This window comes from Cinclus cinclus, chromosome 10 (genome assembly GCF_963662255.1).
Source record: "Cinclus cinclus chromosome 10, bCinCin1.1, whole genome shotgun sequence".
NCBI classification, from domain to species: domain Eukaryota; kingdom Metazoa; phylum Chordata; class Aves; order Passeriformes; family Cinclidae; genus Cinclus; species Cinclus cinclus.
The window spans coordinates 425921-440266 of NC_085055.1; the positions used below are offsets into that span (position 1 = coordinate 425921).

The 14346-nt window shown below is 43.5% G+C and overlaps 2 protein-coding genes across 13 annotated transcripts in view; one reads left to right on the forward strand and one right to left on the reverse strand.

The window, feature by feature from the left end:
- On the reverse strand, positions 1 to 4636 carry COMMD2 (COMM domain containing 2). 7 transcript variants are annotated; one of them, XM_062499192.1, is made up of 6 exons: positions 4497 to 4636; positions 3632 to 3783; positions 2982 to 3059; positions 2323 to 2405; positions 929 to 1102; positions 1 to 443 (listed from the first exon to the last, which is right to left on the reverse strand). In XM_062499192.1, exons 2-6 carry the CDS (start codon positions 3651 to 3653, stop codon positions 246 to 248), a joined length of 555 nt encoding a protein of 184 aa, XP_062355176.1. In that variant the 5' UTR covers positions 3654 to 3783; positions 4497 to 4636; the 3' UTR covers positions 1 to 245. The 7 variants fall into 7 exon arrangements, with proteins under 7 accessions (XP_062355176.1, XP_062355174.1, XP_062355173.1 ...); XM_062499190.1 differs by having other exon boundaries at positions 4337 to 4636; XM_062499189.1 differs by having other exon boundaries at positions 3632 to 3780; positions 4501 to 4627.
- The window catches only part of RNF13 (ring finger protein 13), a 25511-nt gene continuing 14775 nt past the window's right edge, over positions 3611 to 14346 (forward strand). The window contains exons 1-3 of one of the 6 annotated variants that reach the window (XM_062499183.1): positions 3611 to 3646; positions 7995 to 8122; positions 10873 to 10953. In XM_062499183.1, the coding sequence (XP_062355167.1) occupies positions 8009 to 8122; positions 10873 to 10953 (195 nt within the window). In that variant the 5' untranslated portion in view covers positions 3611 to 3646; positions 7995 to 8008. Of the gene's footprint in view, positions 3647 to 4779; positions 4866 to 5025; positions 5195 to 7994; positions 8123 to 10872; positions 10954 to 14346 lie in introns of those variants that run through there. The other 5 variants (XM_062499182.1, XM_062499184.1, XR_009933469.1 and 2 more) reach the window with 5 other exon arrangements.

The following is a 14346-nucleotide window of genomic DNA, read 5'->3' on the forward strand; positions in this document are numbered from 1 at the left end:
TAATATTCGATCACATTTAATTACCATGTATTATATATGAATATGATTATGTGAAAAAGGTCACCACATAAAGATGTGCAAAGCTGGCAGCCAAGGACATTTAGCCAGTAAATACTGGCTCAAGATCCTGGCACAGAAAGTAGTTCATCTGACCCAGATGTTTATTTTGCCTCAAAATATATTTGTGAGCAGTGTTTTGAGTAGTTTTACAAACTGCTTAGTAAGAGAGCAGAGAGGAATCAAGGTTATTTCATGTTGCGCACTATTCTTCTGCAGTGGTTCATCTTCATCTCCCCTAATGCTTGCTCCAGTTGCTGGATAAGGTGGAGAAGGGTAGCAGGGTCAGTTTGCAACACCTGGGCAGTTTGATCTTCATTTTGGTTAAGATGTAGCTTCATAGTCACAGCAGGCTTGATCTGTTGTCTCAAACTTCTGCTTGCAAGCTGCAGGAGGGGTTCAGTGGGACAGGAACAGGAAAATGATCAATGGTTATCAATGTTTGTTCTCATCAGGTTTGTAGAACCTGCCTGGACAACTGTTCAGAAACCCTTTCATCCACATTAAAGATACACACAAGCTACTACTGTATTTTATAATTAAGGAATACTAACCCACTTTAATCAATGCTTTAATAATATTTCTGAAAACAAGGTGATAATCAAGACCAAATATGTTTACTATATGTTAATATTTTAAAAACACCAACACAGCCAAGAATTCCAATTTTCATCAGGCAACAAGTACTTTGCATCATTGCATATCATGTTCATCTCACAACTGGCTGGCTGTGGGACACTAACAAAGTTGTGTCTATTTTAAACACATGAAGTACTGCTGCTTTAATTATTTTTACATTGTTTAACAGGTTTTTATTATGTAAAAAGATATGAAGGAAAGGATGGAATACTAAAAACATCAGGGCAGTCACCTGCACATCCAGTCTCCACTCCAGACTGTGGTAGCTGGGAAGCCTTGGTGCCAGCTCTCCAAGAATGCTCCTGATCTCTTTCCTGTTGTCAAGGTACAGCTGAAGCAAGGATTTGTTCAATTCATCTGAGAATCCCAAAACATGAATGGAATCTTGGAAGTCAACCTCAGAAATCTAGAAATACCAATTTAGGCCAGGCAATCATCATAATTTCTTGAAAACCAAGTAAAATTGTAACTAAACATCACGAATGCTATGGTGCAGTTGTTTTCCTGCAGGAATGTCCAAGTACAATTCTACACCTTGGACAAAACAAATATCCAGGTCTTAAATGATCTACAGATGTTGATGTATTGCTGCAGATTTGTATGAGATTCAGGAACAGTTTTTTTAAAGAACATTCGACCCCCTCACATGTAAGCCTTCACATCAAAGACCAAAGCACAGCATGAGCCAGCATCTTCTTTGGGTCATCTATTTGTCAGGGTGCTACTGTGCCACTGATAACCAGACTACAAACACCTAGCAGTGATCTGCACATGAGCAGCACAAAGCACAGTGCTCAGACTCCTGTCCCAAGGGCAAAAGAAGCTTCACAGACCTTTGTGTTTACTGCAGCAGCCTGGCCCAGCATGGGGAAAGGTGTTACTGACTCCACAGAAAATGCCATTGTACCTCTCCAATGCACCACCCCGCAAACACAATCTGTAACCAACCACATTCCATCACAGCACACTGTAACCTGTCAGCCAAGACCCTTTGTTTCAAGGAAAGGCTCTGCACCATTTCCATCCTCTCCCCACCTACTCTTGGGAGCAACACTTGGCTGAGTTTAATCTGGCATTCCTTTTCTCTGTGTCCCTTCTCCATGCAGTCATTGCTCAAATATTCTACTATATCAGCAGCTACCAGTCTTTCTGATGGAAACAGTAACTGTCCAACTAGTAATCTTTCAGTATCTGCTTATACCCACTCAAACTTTTGATGCCAAGATCTGAAAAAGCTCTCAAACCCACCACATTGGACAAAGGAATGCTGAACAGGGGGCTAATCTAGTACACATCCCGTGTAGTAGCTGAACAAACTTGTCATTTGAGTTTTTTTACTTAGTGCTTAAACCTGAAGTAAGCTTCTCTATATGTAATAAATTATACTACTGAAACCTTGTCAAGTTTTAGCTTCAGATACTGAATACAAATTCCAGAGTCATACATGCAGACACAGTGTTTCAATAAAACAACAGCATGAAACACTTTTTTCTAAAACTAAAACAATACATATCATTAAAACTTTGAGCTATGTTTTCCCCATTCACCAGTATTTTTAGAGGTCTATGTGTCCCGAAGAAATCTCTTGAGTGTATCCCAAAATTCCTTATGAAAAGGTATACTTGCCATAAGCTTGGAACTCTCAGTAAGAAGATAAACTAGTCCTTCTACCCCGTGCTCAATGATGTCTACACCAATGTTCAGCTTTCCTTTAAAGAAAACACAAAGTGCTTTTTACTTGCTAACTGCCGCAGCAGTGAGACTCAAAGCCGCAAATTTGTCCAACGCTTAACGTGCAAAATGTGCTTAGAAAAAAAAAGGAGAGGGTTTCACACCCTTCAAATAATAATGTACAGCATGTTAAACACCCCCTCAAACCAAACTATTAAAAGAAAAAAAAAAGAGAAAAACAAACCAATCTCTTATGGCATGATACAGAGAAGAGTTTGTGTCAGAAGAGAGATGCCCGTTGCCCTCCCCGCACTGGGCACAAAGCACCGAGCCCCGCGCTGCAAGGGCTCCGTGCGGCCAGCCCGGTCCCTGGGCCCCGCACCGCGCGGCACCGGGGGCTCGGGGCTCCTTCGTGGCCGGCGCAGAGCGCACCGCGTTCCCGCCCTCCTGCCGCCGAATGACCGCGGCCCGACCCGGCTCGGTGCCCCCTCTCCCCATAGCCCGGCCCGGTTCTCCCGCTCCCCGGCCCGGTTCTCCCGCTCCCCGGCCCAGTTCCCCCATTCTCCGGCCCGGTTCCCCCGCTCCCCGGCCCGGTTCCCCGGCCCGGCTCTCACTGGCGGCGGTCTCGCAGGCCCGCGGTGCCGCTCCCCGCCGCAGCTGCTCCAGCGCCAGCCGCCCCAGCTCGCCGAGGGCTGTAAGGACAGACAGAGAACGTTCAGGCCCCGCCGCAGCCCCGGCCCGGCCCGGCCCGGCTCGGCTCGGCTCGGCTCGGCTCGGCTCCCCCCGCTCGCGGACCCGTCGCGGCCCCGACCTGGGCCGCCGGCCCGCGGCAAACAGCCCAGGTGTGCCCGGTGCTCCGCCGACAGCACCAGCAGCATCGCCCCGGAGCCGCGGAGCCAGCACCGGCCCGGGAAGGGGCGGAGCCCGCAGGCGCCTGCGCGGGGCCGGCGCGGCGGGGACTCCGGGGGAGCGCTGGGACCCCCTGGAGCTTCCTGGGACTCACTGGGACACACTGGGACAGGCTGAGACACCCTGGGACACCCTGGGACTCGCTGGGACAGGCTGAGACACCCTGGGACACACTTGGACACACTGGGACGTCCCGGGGTGCGGAGGCTCCGAACTGGTGCCCCGGGACGGCGGGGCTGGGACTGCCCGGGCAGCTACGGGAGAGCGCACAAGGGGCTGCACCGAGGACGGAAGCAGTGACGGGTCTCCCCAAGTGCGTGTCGCTGCAACGAAACCATTCTTCTGTCTTACAGACCTGTGCTGAAGCGAGGTAACATTAATTCTGTGTTTCCTTTCCTTCCTGATTATTCTGTTATTCCACCTTCAAGCAGCAGTTCAAGCCCACTTCCATGTACAGCCCCGGTAATGTGGAGATCTCGCTGTGCTGTCACCCAGACACTGATGCTGCTGTCCCGGTGTGTTGAAACCACAGAAAAAAAAAAGTGTGTTCCTTGTTAAATAAAGTCAACAGCAGCAACAACGACAACAACAACCAACCAACCAAACCCCCCCAGGGTTCTGAGTTATTAAAATTATGTATAACAGCTTCTCATAACTGTTTTTCCTTTAAGACATTGTTCCTTTTGTTAATCACAAAGGCTGGACAACTTTTGCATTTTTTTTTTTAAATAACAGAATGTGTGGAAACTGTGAGTGGAAAAAAGGTGCTACTGCATTTTGTCACCACCCGGAAGCACTAGCTTTTGCTCAGACCATGCTGCACTTTTCTGCAAGACTGGCAGTCACGGACACAGGCCACCCCCGTGACTGAAGTAAGCTTCTTTATATGGAGGAAATCACACTATTAATTGTCAAATTTAAGCTTCAGACTCTGAATAGAAATTCGAGAATCATGCATGCAGATGCAGTGTTTCAACAAGACTCCCAGGTGAAACGCTCTGCATTTCAACATAATTTTTTTCCAATTTACAAACTTATAAATTGCCGTAGATATATTTACGTGGAAATATTTGCAATGTTATGGCTGGGAAATTCGCACGATTCCTGTGAAGCAGGTGGGCGTTCTTGCCCTCAGGTTAATTGTCTCCTCCTCTCTTGACGGAGAGTTTGGCTTTGCTGTTTCGGATAAGACATCCTCCAGCCATAGGAACCCCACATACACACCCATACGTCTGTGGAATTACAGACACGCGTTGCCTCCTGCCCTGGCAGGACCTGTGCCCCAGCCGTGTCCCAGCCGTGCCCCAGCCGTGTCCCAGATGTGCCCCAGATGTGCGAGGCGCTCCCGGAGGCTCCGCTTTGGCCCCGGCGGTGCCGCGCTCCCCCTGGCGGCGGGGCGGGCGCCACTGCGGCGCCACGCCCCCCGCGGAGCCGTAACTGAGTGACAGCCCTTGTGGCCAATGGGCTGTCCCGACCACCGCCCACCGCCCCGCGGAGGTAGGCGGGACTTCCGGCGCGGGCGCCGATCGCACGGAACGCGCCATGGCGTCGGCCTAGGCCGCCCGGGAGCGCGGGGCCGCGGGCCGCAGGTGAGCGCGGGGCGGGTTCCCCGGGCCGCAGATGAGCACTGGGGCGCGGCCGCTGGGGTTCCTAAGCGGCCCGGCTGTGCGGCGGCTGAGCACGTACGGGCCTGGCGCTCCATTGCGCAGTGCTTATTCGCCTCCACCCTTGGAGTGGCGAGGCGGGGCGCGGTTCCGTGGGCGGCTTAGGCCCAGCTAGGGCTGAGCGAAGCGGAGCGGAGACCTCTGGAGCGCTCCCCGAGCGTCGCTGCTGGCCCGGTGGAAGCTCGACCCCTGGTCGTGCGCTTCGTCTCTGCAGGGTGTATGGTTCTTGAGGCTGGCTGTGTTCCGGGGTGCTGGTAGGGCTTGCAGGGTAATGAGTAGCGTGCAGTCTGGCTGGCTGAAAGCCATGTTTTTAGTAAAAACGTCAGAATTATTTGAGAGGAATTGTTCCTGCATCTTAACGGGTGTGAATGCTGATTTTCGCGTGCGTCAGTGTCCAGTTTTGTAATAGGTCTGAGATGCAGATTTGTGTCTGTAATGAGACGATGGCATCAAAATGCAAGAATTCAGATATAGGGGAATTAGAGGATGTGAACGAGAATTACTGTTATTAGCTGTCTTAGTTTTATTTATGATCTCCTCTGGCTTTAAAATAGTAGAGTTTAAGTTTGTTTCATACAGATGTACAGAAGTTGGGGTTTTTTTTCGGAAGTGGGAGGGAAAAGATGTTTTACTGAGTTAAAACGTAAACATAACCATGTGAACATGGAATTGCTTTGTGTTGTATTACACTCTGAAACACATTTTGAGTTGATTGAGATACAAATATCTGAAAGTTTCATATTTAGGTGTAGTTTATGAAGCCTCTTCTGTGAATATTTGCCAAAAGCTGTTCAAGTTCTTTTCTGTGTCTCGAGCTGTGTAATGCCTTTGTGACCTTTATCTTCAATGTGCTTGATCCGTTTACTCTAGGGGTGTCTTGCTGCTCGTAACTGTCCTGGTCCAGCACACCCCACATTTTCCCCTTCCCATTTCTGTCCTGCTCAGTCCCATCACAGAGGGATGCACCTCAGGCACAGTTCGGTTTGTGAGTTCTAACATGGAGGGTGGAAAGAAATGCTCAAAGTTATTTAAGGACGATTTTGTCTATACACACTGGTAAATCAAGTGTAAAGTGTGGAATGTTATTGTAGAGCCAGGTTTAACTTCTTTGGTTTGGTTTACAGTATAGCCTTTTTCCACACGCCTGCCTTTCTGTGTGTACTGAGCTGCCTCCCTCAGCTGAGAGGGGCATGCTTTCCAAAGAGCCGTGGAATTTCAGGAATTATAAGGCTTTTTAGCTTGCATTTCAGGCATCAGATCCTGAGCACAGAAGAATTTGTGTAACTTTGACAGGGAAGCTTTCACTGTACATGCATTTTGTTTGCAAGGACCACTTTAATTCTTGTGTTTTCTGACCTTGCTTAATACTCTTTTATTGCTTTTCTCTGTGCTGAATTTACTGTGTTGGTTAAAGTGCTGTGATAGCTTCAAGTGTAGTTATTTCTATCATAGTAAAAATGGCTGTATTTTTGAAACAATGGTTCTTTTATCTTTCCAGTTTCACTTACATGCTCTTTTTTAGGGCAGGCTGATGAGAGAAGGTGAGAAACCTTAATTCAGTAATAAAAGTTCATTCATTTTGTAACTCACTGCCATTTTTTTTCCCTGTCAGTGTAACTTCATTTCTGTGAACCAGCTGAAAGTTTCACAAGTCATTATGTGTCTGATTCTGACCAAGTTAGAATAATGAGAACTGTTTTTGAAAGTATCAGCTGTTTCCTCCAAATAGTAATAATAAATTCTAATTATCTTCATGTTAGCTTAAATCAAGTCTGTCTCTCTGGTATTTGCTTTAATTAACATTGAGAACCTCACATCATGGGACAATGCTTTTTGCTTGAAAAACCCATGAAGGATAGGTCCGAAGGACAGGAATTCTTGGGTGTTTCTTGATTCCGAAAAAGAAAGTAGTAATGTTGGCTGTGATTTCTCAGTTAAGTCAACAGTTTTCAGAAGAAATATTTGCAGTCAAATGAAAACAAATTCACATTAAACCATTTGTATAAGAAGCCACAGTTTGAAGATTTTTGAGAAAAAAAATTGTTTCAACAAGCATTTTGGAATGACCTAATTGATTTTTTTTTTGTGAAGTACTTTTAATAACTCTGGTAAAAGAAGTTAGAGGAGATCCAGATGTTTGGATAATTGTATAAAGTGCCTACTGTCCACTTTTAAAACTTGTCTGTCAGTTATTTTAATTCTTATAGCTATGTTGGACCCAGAAATGGACCCATTTCTATTGTTTTGTATTGTGACTATTTTATGTAGTTTCCAATAATTTCCTTATTTGAGACCAGAAGAATCTCTAGAGAGGCTTAGGCATCTGTGGACCATACAATTCTCTTACATGCAGGAGTGAAAGTGGTCAGATTTCCTGCTGGGTGTAGCACTTCATTGGTGCTTGTTTTGTACTCATGAGTATGAGGTGTACTGGATCATGTATATCTAAATTCTGAATGTTGGGTTTTCTGACTTGGTCGTGGTTAGGTGTGAGCTTTTATAAAGGGAATAAGGTACCTTGTGCTTTCTGTGTTCCTAAGAGGTTGCTTGCTCACAGTCATGTTGTGGCTAAGCCTGAGAGAAATCTGAAGTTCCTCCAAGCTGGTATCGCATTGCTTTTGCAAGTATGTGTTTGGGATACGTACTTTTAGTGGAATTATTCGAGGTACATCAGGAATTTTGCTGATTTGGATTTGGCTAGAGGAAGGGAAGTTTAAAATTAAGTGTCTAAGGATGATTCATGTAATGTGAATGATTATCCCTTTGTACCCCTTGAATGGTTTTGTGGTGTCCTAAAGCCTTTTGAAGTCTTGTTCTTATAATTTCTGTAGTTTGTGCATGCTGTTGCTCCCATGGAGGAGGACCTGCTTCTAGCAAAAGAAACTTCTAAAATAATCATGTAACTGTAACGTAAATGGTTTCTCAGAGGTATACCTTGAATAACATTTTCCATACTTCATTAGCAGAAAAGTTTTAAGTGACCAAGAGTCTTGTTGTAAAATGACACAGGAACGTATTTGCTGCATGCCTCGACTCTTGATTCTTTTCTTGCAGGTATTGAATAAAATATGCTGTTGTCAATAGGAATGCTGATGTTGTCTGCCACTCAGATATACACTATTGTGACGGTGCAGTTATTTGCCTTCCTGAATCTTCTACCTGTGGAGGCAGATATTTTAGCAGTAAGTATAATAATATTTTTCCACATGGATGAAATCTCTATAAAATTGAATAATCTCTTCAGCTATTCTATTAAAGAATCAGTTAATGCAATAAATGTTCTAGCAGGTTGCTTGGAATGGAATTGCCTTAACAGTTTACTTCAATAAACACTAAATTGTGCATTTTCAAATGAGTTTACAGATGGTATGTGCTCAGGTACGATCACAGTGAAAGCACCTAATTCCCTTAGTCATTTGCAGAGTTCCACTCTGACCAGATGTCCTGTAGCATGTTATAACCCTGTTAATTCCATTCTTTGGTTTAGACAGTAGTTTAAGTTTTGGTGATGGGTGCTGTTTTGTAGGGTTCCTGGATTTAAATAATCTTCTATGGCTAGTATAATTTATTTGTGTGGGCTGGGGGCCTTGTCAGTAAGGGGTTTTGTGTATCTTACACCTAGATACAGTTTTTAGATAGCTGAAAATATCTGCTAACATTAAGGAAAACAATAAACAGTATAATGAACATAGATGAGTGGTAAAAGCTGATGCTATGCTGTTTATTAACAGTTTGATATAGTGTGGCATTTTAAGGAGGAAGTCGTAAATGTCTTTGTAGGATCAAGCTTAAGCTACTAAAATAATTAAACCTATTTTCTTTAGTCTCCTGCTTGTTCCAGTGATATGGAGAAGAGCTGTTAATGTCATATCGATTTTGGAGAACAGTGTGACAAACTCTGAGACAGATTTTAAAACAAAAAATAGTTGGAAGTTTGTGGTAAAGTGGGGCTGATGAATACTAAAGTTTGGTATTGGGATTTTCAGGTTGTTACTGTTCTATAAATGCTTTTCATAGAAAAAATGTAAAGAAACAATGGCACTGACATGACCATTTTATTGTGAGATTTTAAACTTTTTACTGTAAACACAATTTCCCTTTTCCCCCCTTTTTTACTGTCACCAAGCCTGTGCTTCCTCTTTTCGTAAAATCCTAACTCGTTCTTGCTTCTTCCTCTCTTAGAAAAGTTACTTAAAATGAAGCAAAACAACCCACCCCAACCTCAAAAAAGCGAAACAGGGCGCTTTGGAAGTTTAGTTTGATTTTTTGTTTTTTTTTTTCCTATTTAAGCTTTGTGTGTAGTATTCTAAAATAATTCCATATAAAAAGGAAGGGTCTTTTATTCTTGGGTATTTGGAAGTTGCAGATATATTCTGATAATATCTTGGAGTGAGAAATGAAGATATGAACTAGATACTAAACTGCTGTATAGAGGAGCCAGTGGAATGCTTAAAAGATGCTCTGAAGAGGGTATGTTTGCACCTTGTCGCATGGAATTGCTGATGTACAGATCACTTAGTCGTGAGAGATTTCAGCATTTAATGATTAACCATTTGTTAGCAAAACTCTGGCCAAAGTTTTGGGTTTACCAAGGAAGGGAGTTCTTTGTTTCCCTTTTAATTTAGGAGTGGTTTTATGCTTCTGTGTTCTCATATAGTTGCAGTTTCAAAAGATCATGTTTGTGTAAAGTGCTGTTACGTGTATGTGAGACAATATTGGTTAATTTATAAAAAAGGGGTAAAAACAAATAGGTTTTTGTCAAACTCCTGGCTTAAGCTGTGGCTTGTCAAGTGATTCAAAGGCAAACTGACAGCAGCCCAAACTCAGGATGTTTGGAAGAAGGTGGGTGGAAGGTGGTGGTGGTAGGTCAGGAGGAGAGATGGTGTGGAGCACACTGGTTACACAGAGCAAAGAAACTTCCTTGAAATTTGGCTCCGTTCCTACATCTTTCCCCTCAAAGTCTGTGGGAAGAAAGCTCCTTCCAAACGTTGCTCCTTTGGAAGACTTGAGATAAATCATGGCAGTATTTTTCTCTGACCTATAGTTTGAGCTCCCCTTTCTGAGCCTTGTAGGAAACATCCCTCTGAAGCTAACACAATCCTTACTTGGCTGTTCTGTGTGACAGCTGGGTGATATGATGAATAGACAAGCATTTCTGGCTCACTAAATTGTGTAATAAAACAACCGATGCACATTCAAGTCAGTTAACTGCAGAGTTCACAACTTCTGCAGGAACACTTTTTGTAAAATGAAAATATGCTATATAAACACAGCACTTTTTTTCTGTATGAATTCTGAATTGGTCAGGCATGTTATACAGCCAGAGAAGATGAACAAAGAAAGGAGAAACAAAGCTTGCACAGATTTAGGGTCTTTTACAGTATTCCTCTGTTTTAGAATGAGATAGTTTTCAGCTACTAATCTGAATGCATAGCAGGGAATTGGGAAGGGATGGCATATGGCGACTATTCTTTGTCTATAGTAAAGCACCTCTTAGAAGCTGTTTTTCCCTGTACACAAGTGAATTCAGGGCAAAACACCCACCACTAACATCCAAGGAAAACTCCACATCCAAACGCCCCAGCTCTTCAGATTTTTGCTTGCTTGGTTTGTTTGTAGTTTCTGTTCTGCACATATAGTGGTGTTTGAATTTTAGACAGTAGAAAGGAAGATTTATCATATAAATGGTTCAACAAAATATCTATTACTTTCTTATTTTGACAGCTAGATAAGAAAATAATGATGTTAACATGTGAGTAGAGGACAGGTGGAATAAGCAATTTTGTGATTTCGTGGACATGGTAACAAGATGTCCTTTGTCTGATAAATATTTTAATCTTAAAAAATACACAGCGTTGTTTGGTTTTGTTTATACTTGTTAACTATTTGTCTTGTTGCAAACATAATTTTTTTAAAAATGTCTTTCTCTTAGTATAACCTTGAAAATGGAACCGAGACGTTTGATGATCTACCTGCTAGATTTGGCTACAGGCTGCCAGCAGAAGGCTTGAAGGTAAAAAACAATATATATTGTGCTGCTTTAAACTGGGATAGAATTCATTGCCTTCCCATTGTCTGCTATGGAGCTGTGTTTTGGGTTTGTGCTGAGCACAGGGTTGATTGTATAGAGGTGATTTTGTTATTTCTGGGCAGTGCCAGCACAGCCAAGGCCTCTTCTGTTCCTCCTCCTGCCGTGCTGGGGAGGAAACTGGGAGAGCACGGCAGGCTGGGAGAAGACACAGCCAGGACAGAGGACCCAAAATGATCAAAGGGATATTCCAGAGCGTAGGACAGCATGCTCAGGATATAAAGTGGGGAGAAGGAAGAAAAGGGAGCAGGGCTTTTGAGTGTGGTGTTTATGTTCCCAAGTCACTGTTGTGTGTGATGGGGCCCTGCTCTCCTGAAGGTGGCTGAGCACCTGCCTGCCTGTAGAGGAAGTGAATCAATTCTTTGCTTTCCTTTGCTCGTGTGTGTGGCTTTTGCTTTTCTTATTAGCCTGTCTCTATCTCAACCCACAAGTTCTTTAGCTTCTACCTTTCCAGTTCTCTCCCTGACCCTGCTGGTGGGGGAGTGAGTGAGTGGCTCTGTGGGGCCGGATGGGGTAAAACCCCTACAGTCCTTTTTGGAACTCAATGTGGGGCACAAAGTGTTCGAGGTAATGATGGATTTGATTGGAAAGTGCTGGATTGAATTGGAATGTTGAGTATGTTTAAAGACAACAGTATGTGATGAACATTTCTTCTGTAAGCTAAAAACGATAAAAATTAAAGGAACATAGTACCAAGACAAAATAAAAACATTATTTATCAACCGCTCAAACAAAAAAAAGTGTGCAAAGGAGCTGATGTTGCCTGTGAATAGGCAGATTCTTCTCGTAAGAAGAGGATTTAGGTAATCTTTGTCCACTTAAGGAGAATTTGCTGAAATTTTTAACAAATAAATTAAAAATAGGTAAATAATAGAAACCTGTGGGAAGTTTGGTAGGTGACTGTTTTCTGTTACTGTTTCAATGGCAATACTGCGCATGATGTCAGTTACCGTGCACTGGAATCTGCAGATCCCAGACTTTTGTCTACTACAATATTTTGGAAAAGGTATTTTTGTCTACTACAATATTTTGGAAAAGGTATTTGGAAGATTCATCGTCTCTGTACAGTCCTGTGGTGGGAAAGCCCTTTCATGCTGGGAAGGGTGGCACTCCAACAGAGATTATTTCCTTTCCTTTGGCCCGGGTTATGTGTTGTGGGTAAAGCAACTGTAGCTCAGTGTTTTGGGAAGTTACAACTGTTGCGTTTGCTACTCTTGTTGCATTGCTCAAGCAGCCCCGTGGGGAGGCTCGGGAGCTGCAGCTGTGCCCTGGTGCCTGTGCGCTGTGCCTGGCACTGGGGTGGGTCAGGGCAGGGATTGTGACTGGCCCTGTGACCTCTCCTTATGTAGTTTCGTTTCAACTGCGGTGCACACCCCATAGCAGGGGAGAAGGTCCCACCTCCCCCCCCCCCCCCCCTTTCTCCCAGTGTCCCTTAAAGCCTAGGTTACACTCATGCTCTTTTATTTTACTCTGTATCAATACGTGGGGAAAACTTGTTACTTATCTGTTAGTGTCTTTACTTCCTGAAATAGCATCATGTTGAGGTCGGGATGCTGGTGACTTGAAAGCTGGTCCTCATATTATCAAGAGAAGGCACTGGGAACTGCTGATCTATTGAATTAGCAGAAAACAGGCATGTGGGTTTTAATTTTTTTAAAATTTTTCTTAATCTCATTGTCATTGACATGGAAAAACATATAATACGAAATTGTAAAATTAATCTAATCTTGGAGAAGACGGAAGTAAGATGTAAAGGTTTGCAAATGCTAATGGAACTGGAATGGGAAAAACTGTATTGACTTCATGCAAAATTATTAATATGCAAAAACTGTCCAAGATGGATATGGCCATGGGAGTACAGGTTAGGCTTTATCATTATTTTGTGCTGGATTAGAAATTCTGAAGACCCGATGTCTTCTGAAATACAGCAGCAAGAATGTTTTGTACAGCAGGATAATTACTTTTCATGTCTTTAATATGGTCAGTACACTCAGTTGGAACACAGGAGGATGCGTAGGTGGACTGAGGGAAATTAACAGAAGAGAGATTAAGTTGAAAGTAAAATGGGAAGGAACTGTGAGAGGTTAAATAAATACATTTTCCTTAGACAGCAATGATAAGGTTCATTCTACTCTTTCTGGCTTCTGCTGTGGTTGAAGCTGTCCAGATATTCTGGTGGCAGTAGTAACTGGTGCCAAGGCTTTTATTCCTTTTATCTCTGTAATATAAGATAGAGGAGGTAGAAACTAAATTATTTTAGAATAAATTACATATGCTGTGAACTGGTGTCATAGTCCTGTTGCTTAGAAAAGTACTTAAAGCCAGATGAATATCCATTTTGGTTCTAGGGTTCACATTCTCTGAGGTAGTTTGTTGCTGAGATGATGCAGCTGAAGCGTTTTGGTGTGTTGTGCTGAGTTGAGCCCCAAGGGGCACACTCCCTCTTTCTGCTTGCCTGACCTGAGGTGCTCTGCAGTGACAGGAGCCATTTGTTTCCTTTAGATCACATTCATACAAGTCAGTGTCAGTAAGTCTGTTCATTGAATAAAACGTCTTTTCTGTTCCACTTTGGCAATTGGAACACTTGTCCATGAGAAAGGAGGCTGTGTTGTGTCTGGCCATCCAGGCAATTTAGGGCATGTGGGAAGTTCAGTCTTCCTTCCTTTTTTTTTACTGTGGAAGTGGCTACATGGAATCAGTCATGTGGCAGTGATTTATTTGTCTTGCTGTCCCCTTTGAACAGCATATGAGGGTTTATGACTGAGATGTGTATGCTTTTACAGCTTAGAATTCTTATACAAAAATTTAGGCAGACCACCTTCCAAGTTCCGGAGAAGGGGAATTTCTATCATATATACCCTATGGAGACTGTGAATAGCCCATGTGGGCAGGGAGTTATTTTTGTGTTGCTTCTGTCTGTAAGCCTGTATGGCCCCAAAAACTGGCTCTGCAGCATTGTTAATGTTGCAGTGTTGAGAGTAACCACTACACAAAAAAAAGAAGCTGGTGAGAAGGTAAAAGGGTGGATCACTCTTTAATTCCATGCTGCCCTTTTAATCCCAAAGTGTAATGAAGTACTGCAAGAATTCCTGTAACTCAGGAATTTCTCTGCAATTCCCCTTGAGCAGGCTTCATTTCCATGCCCAGTGGGTATTATCGTGGGGAGAAGGTGTGTTAAAGCTGTGTAGTTGTTTACTGACTATATTGAGAATGAGAGGGTGATTAAATGATTTACCCATGTAGTGAGCCAATTTAATACACCAGAAATAGATATAAGGAGCTTTGATTCTGACCTTTTTAACTGTTAGCTCAGTGTCT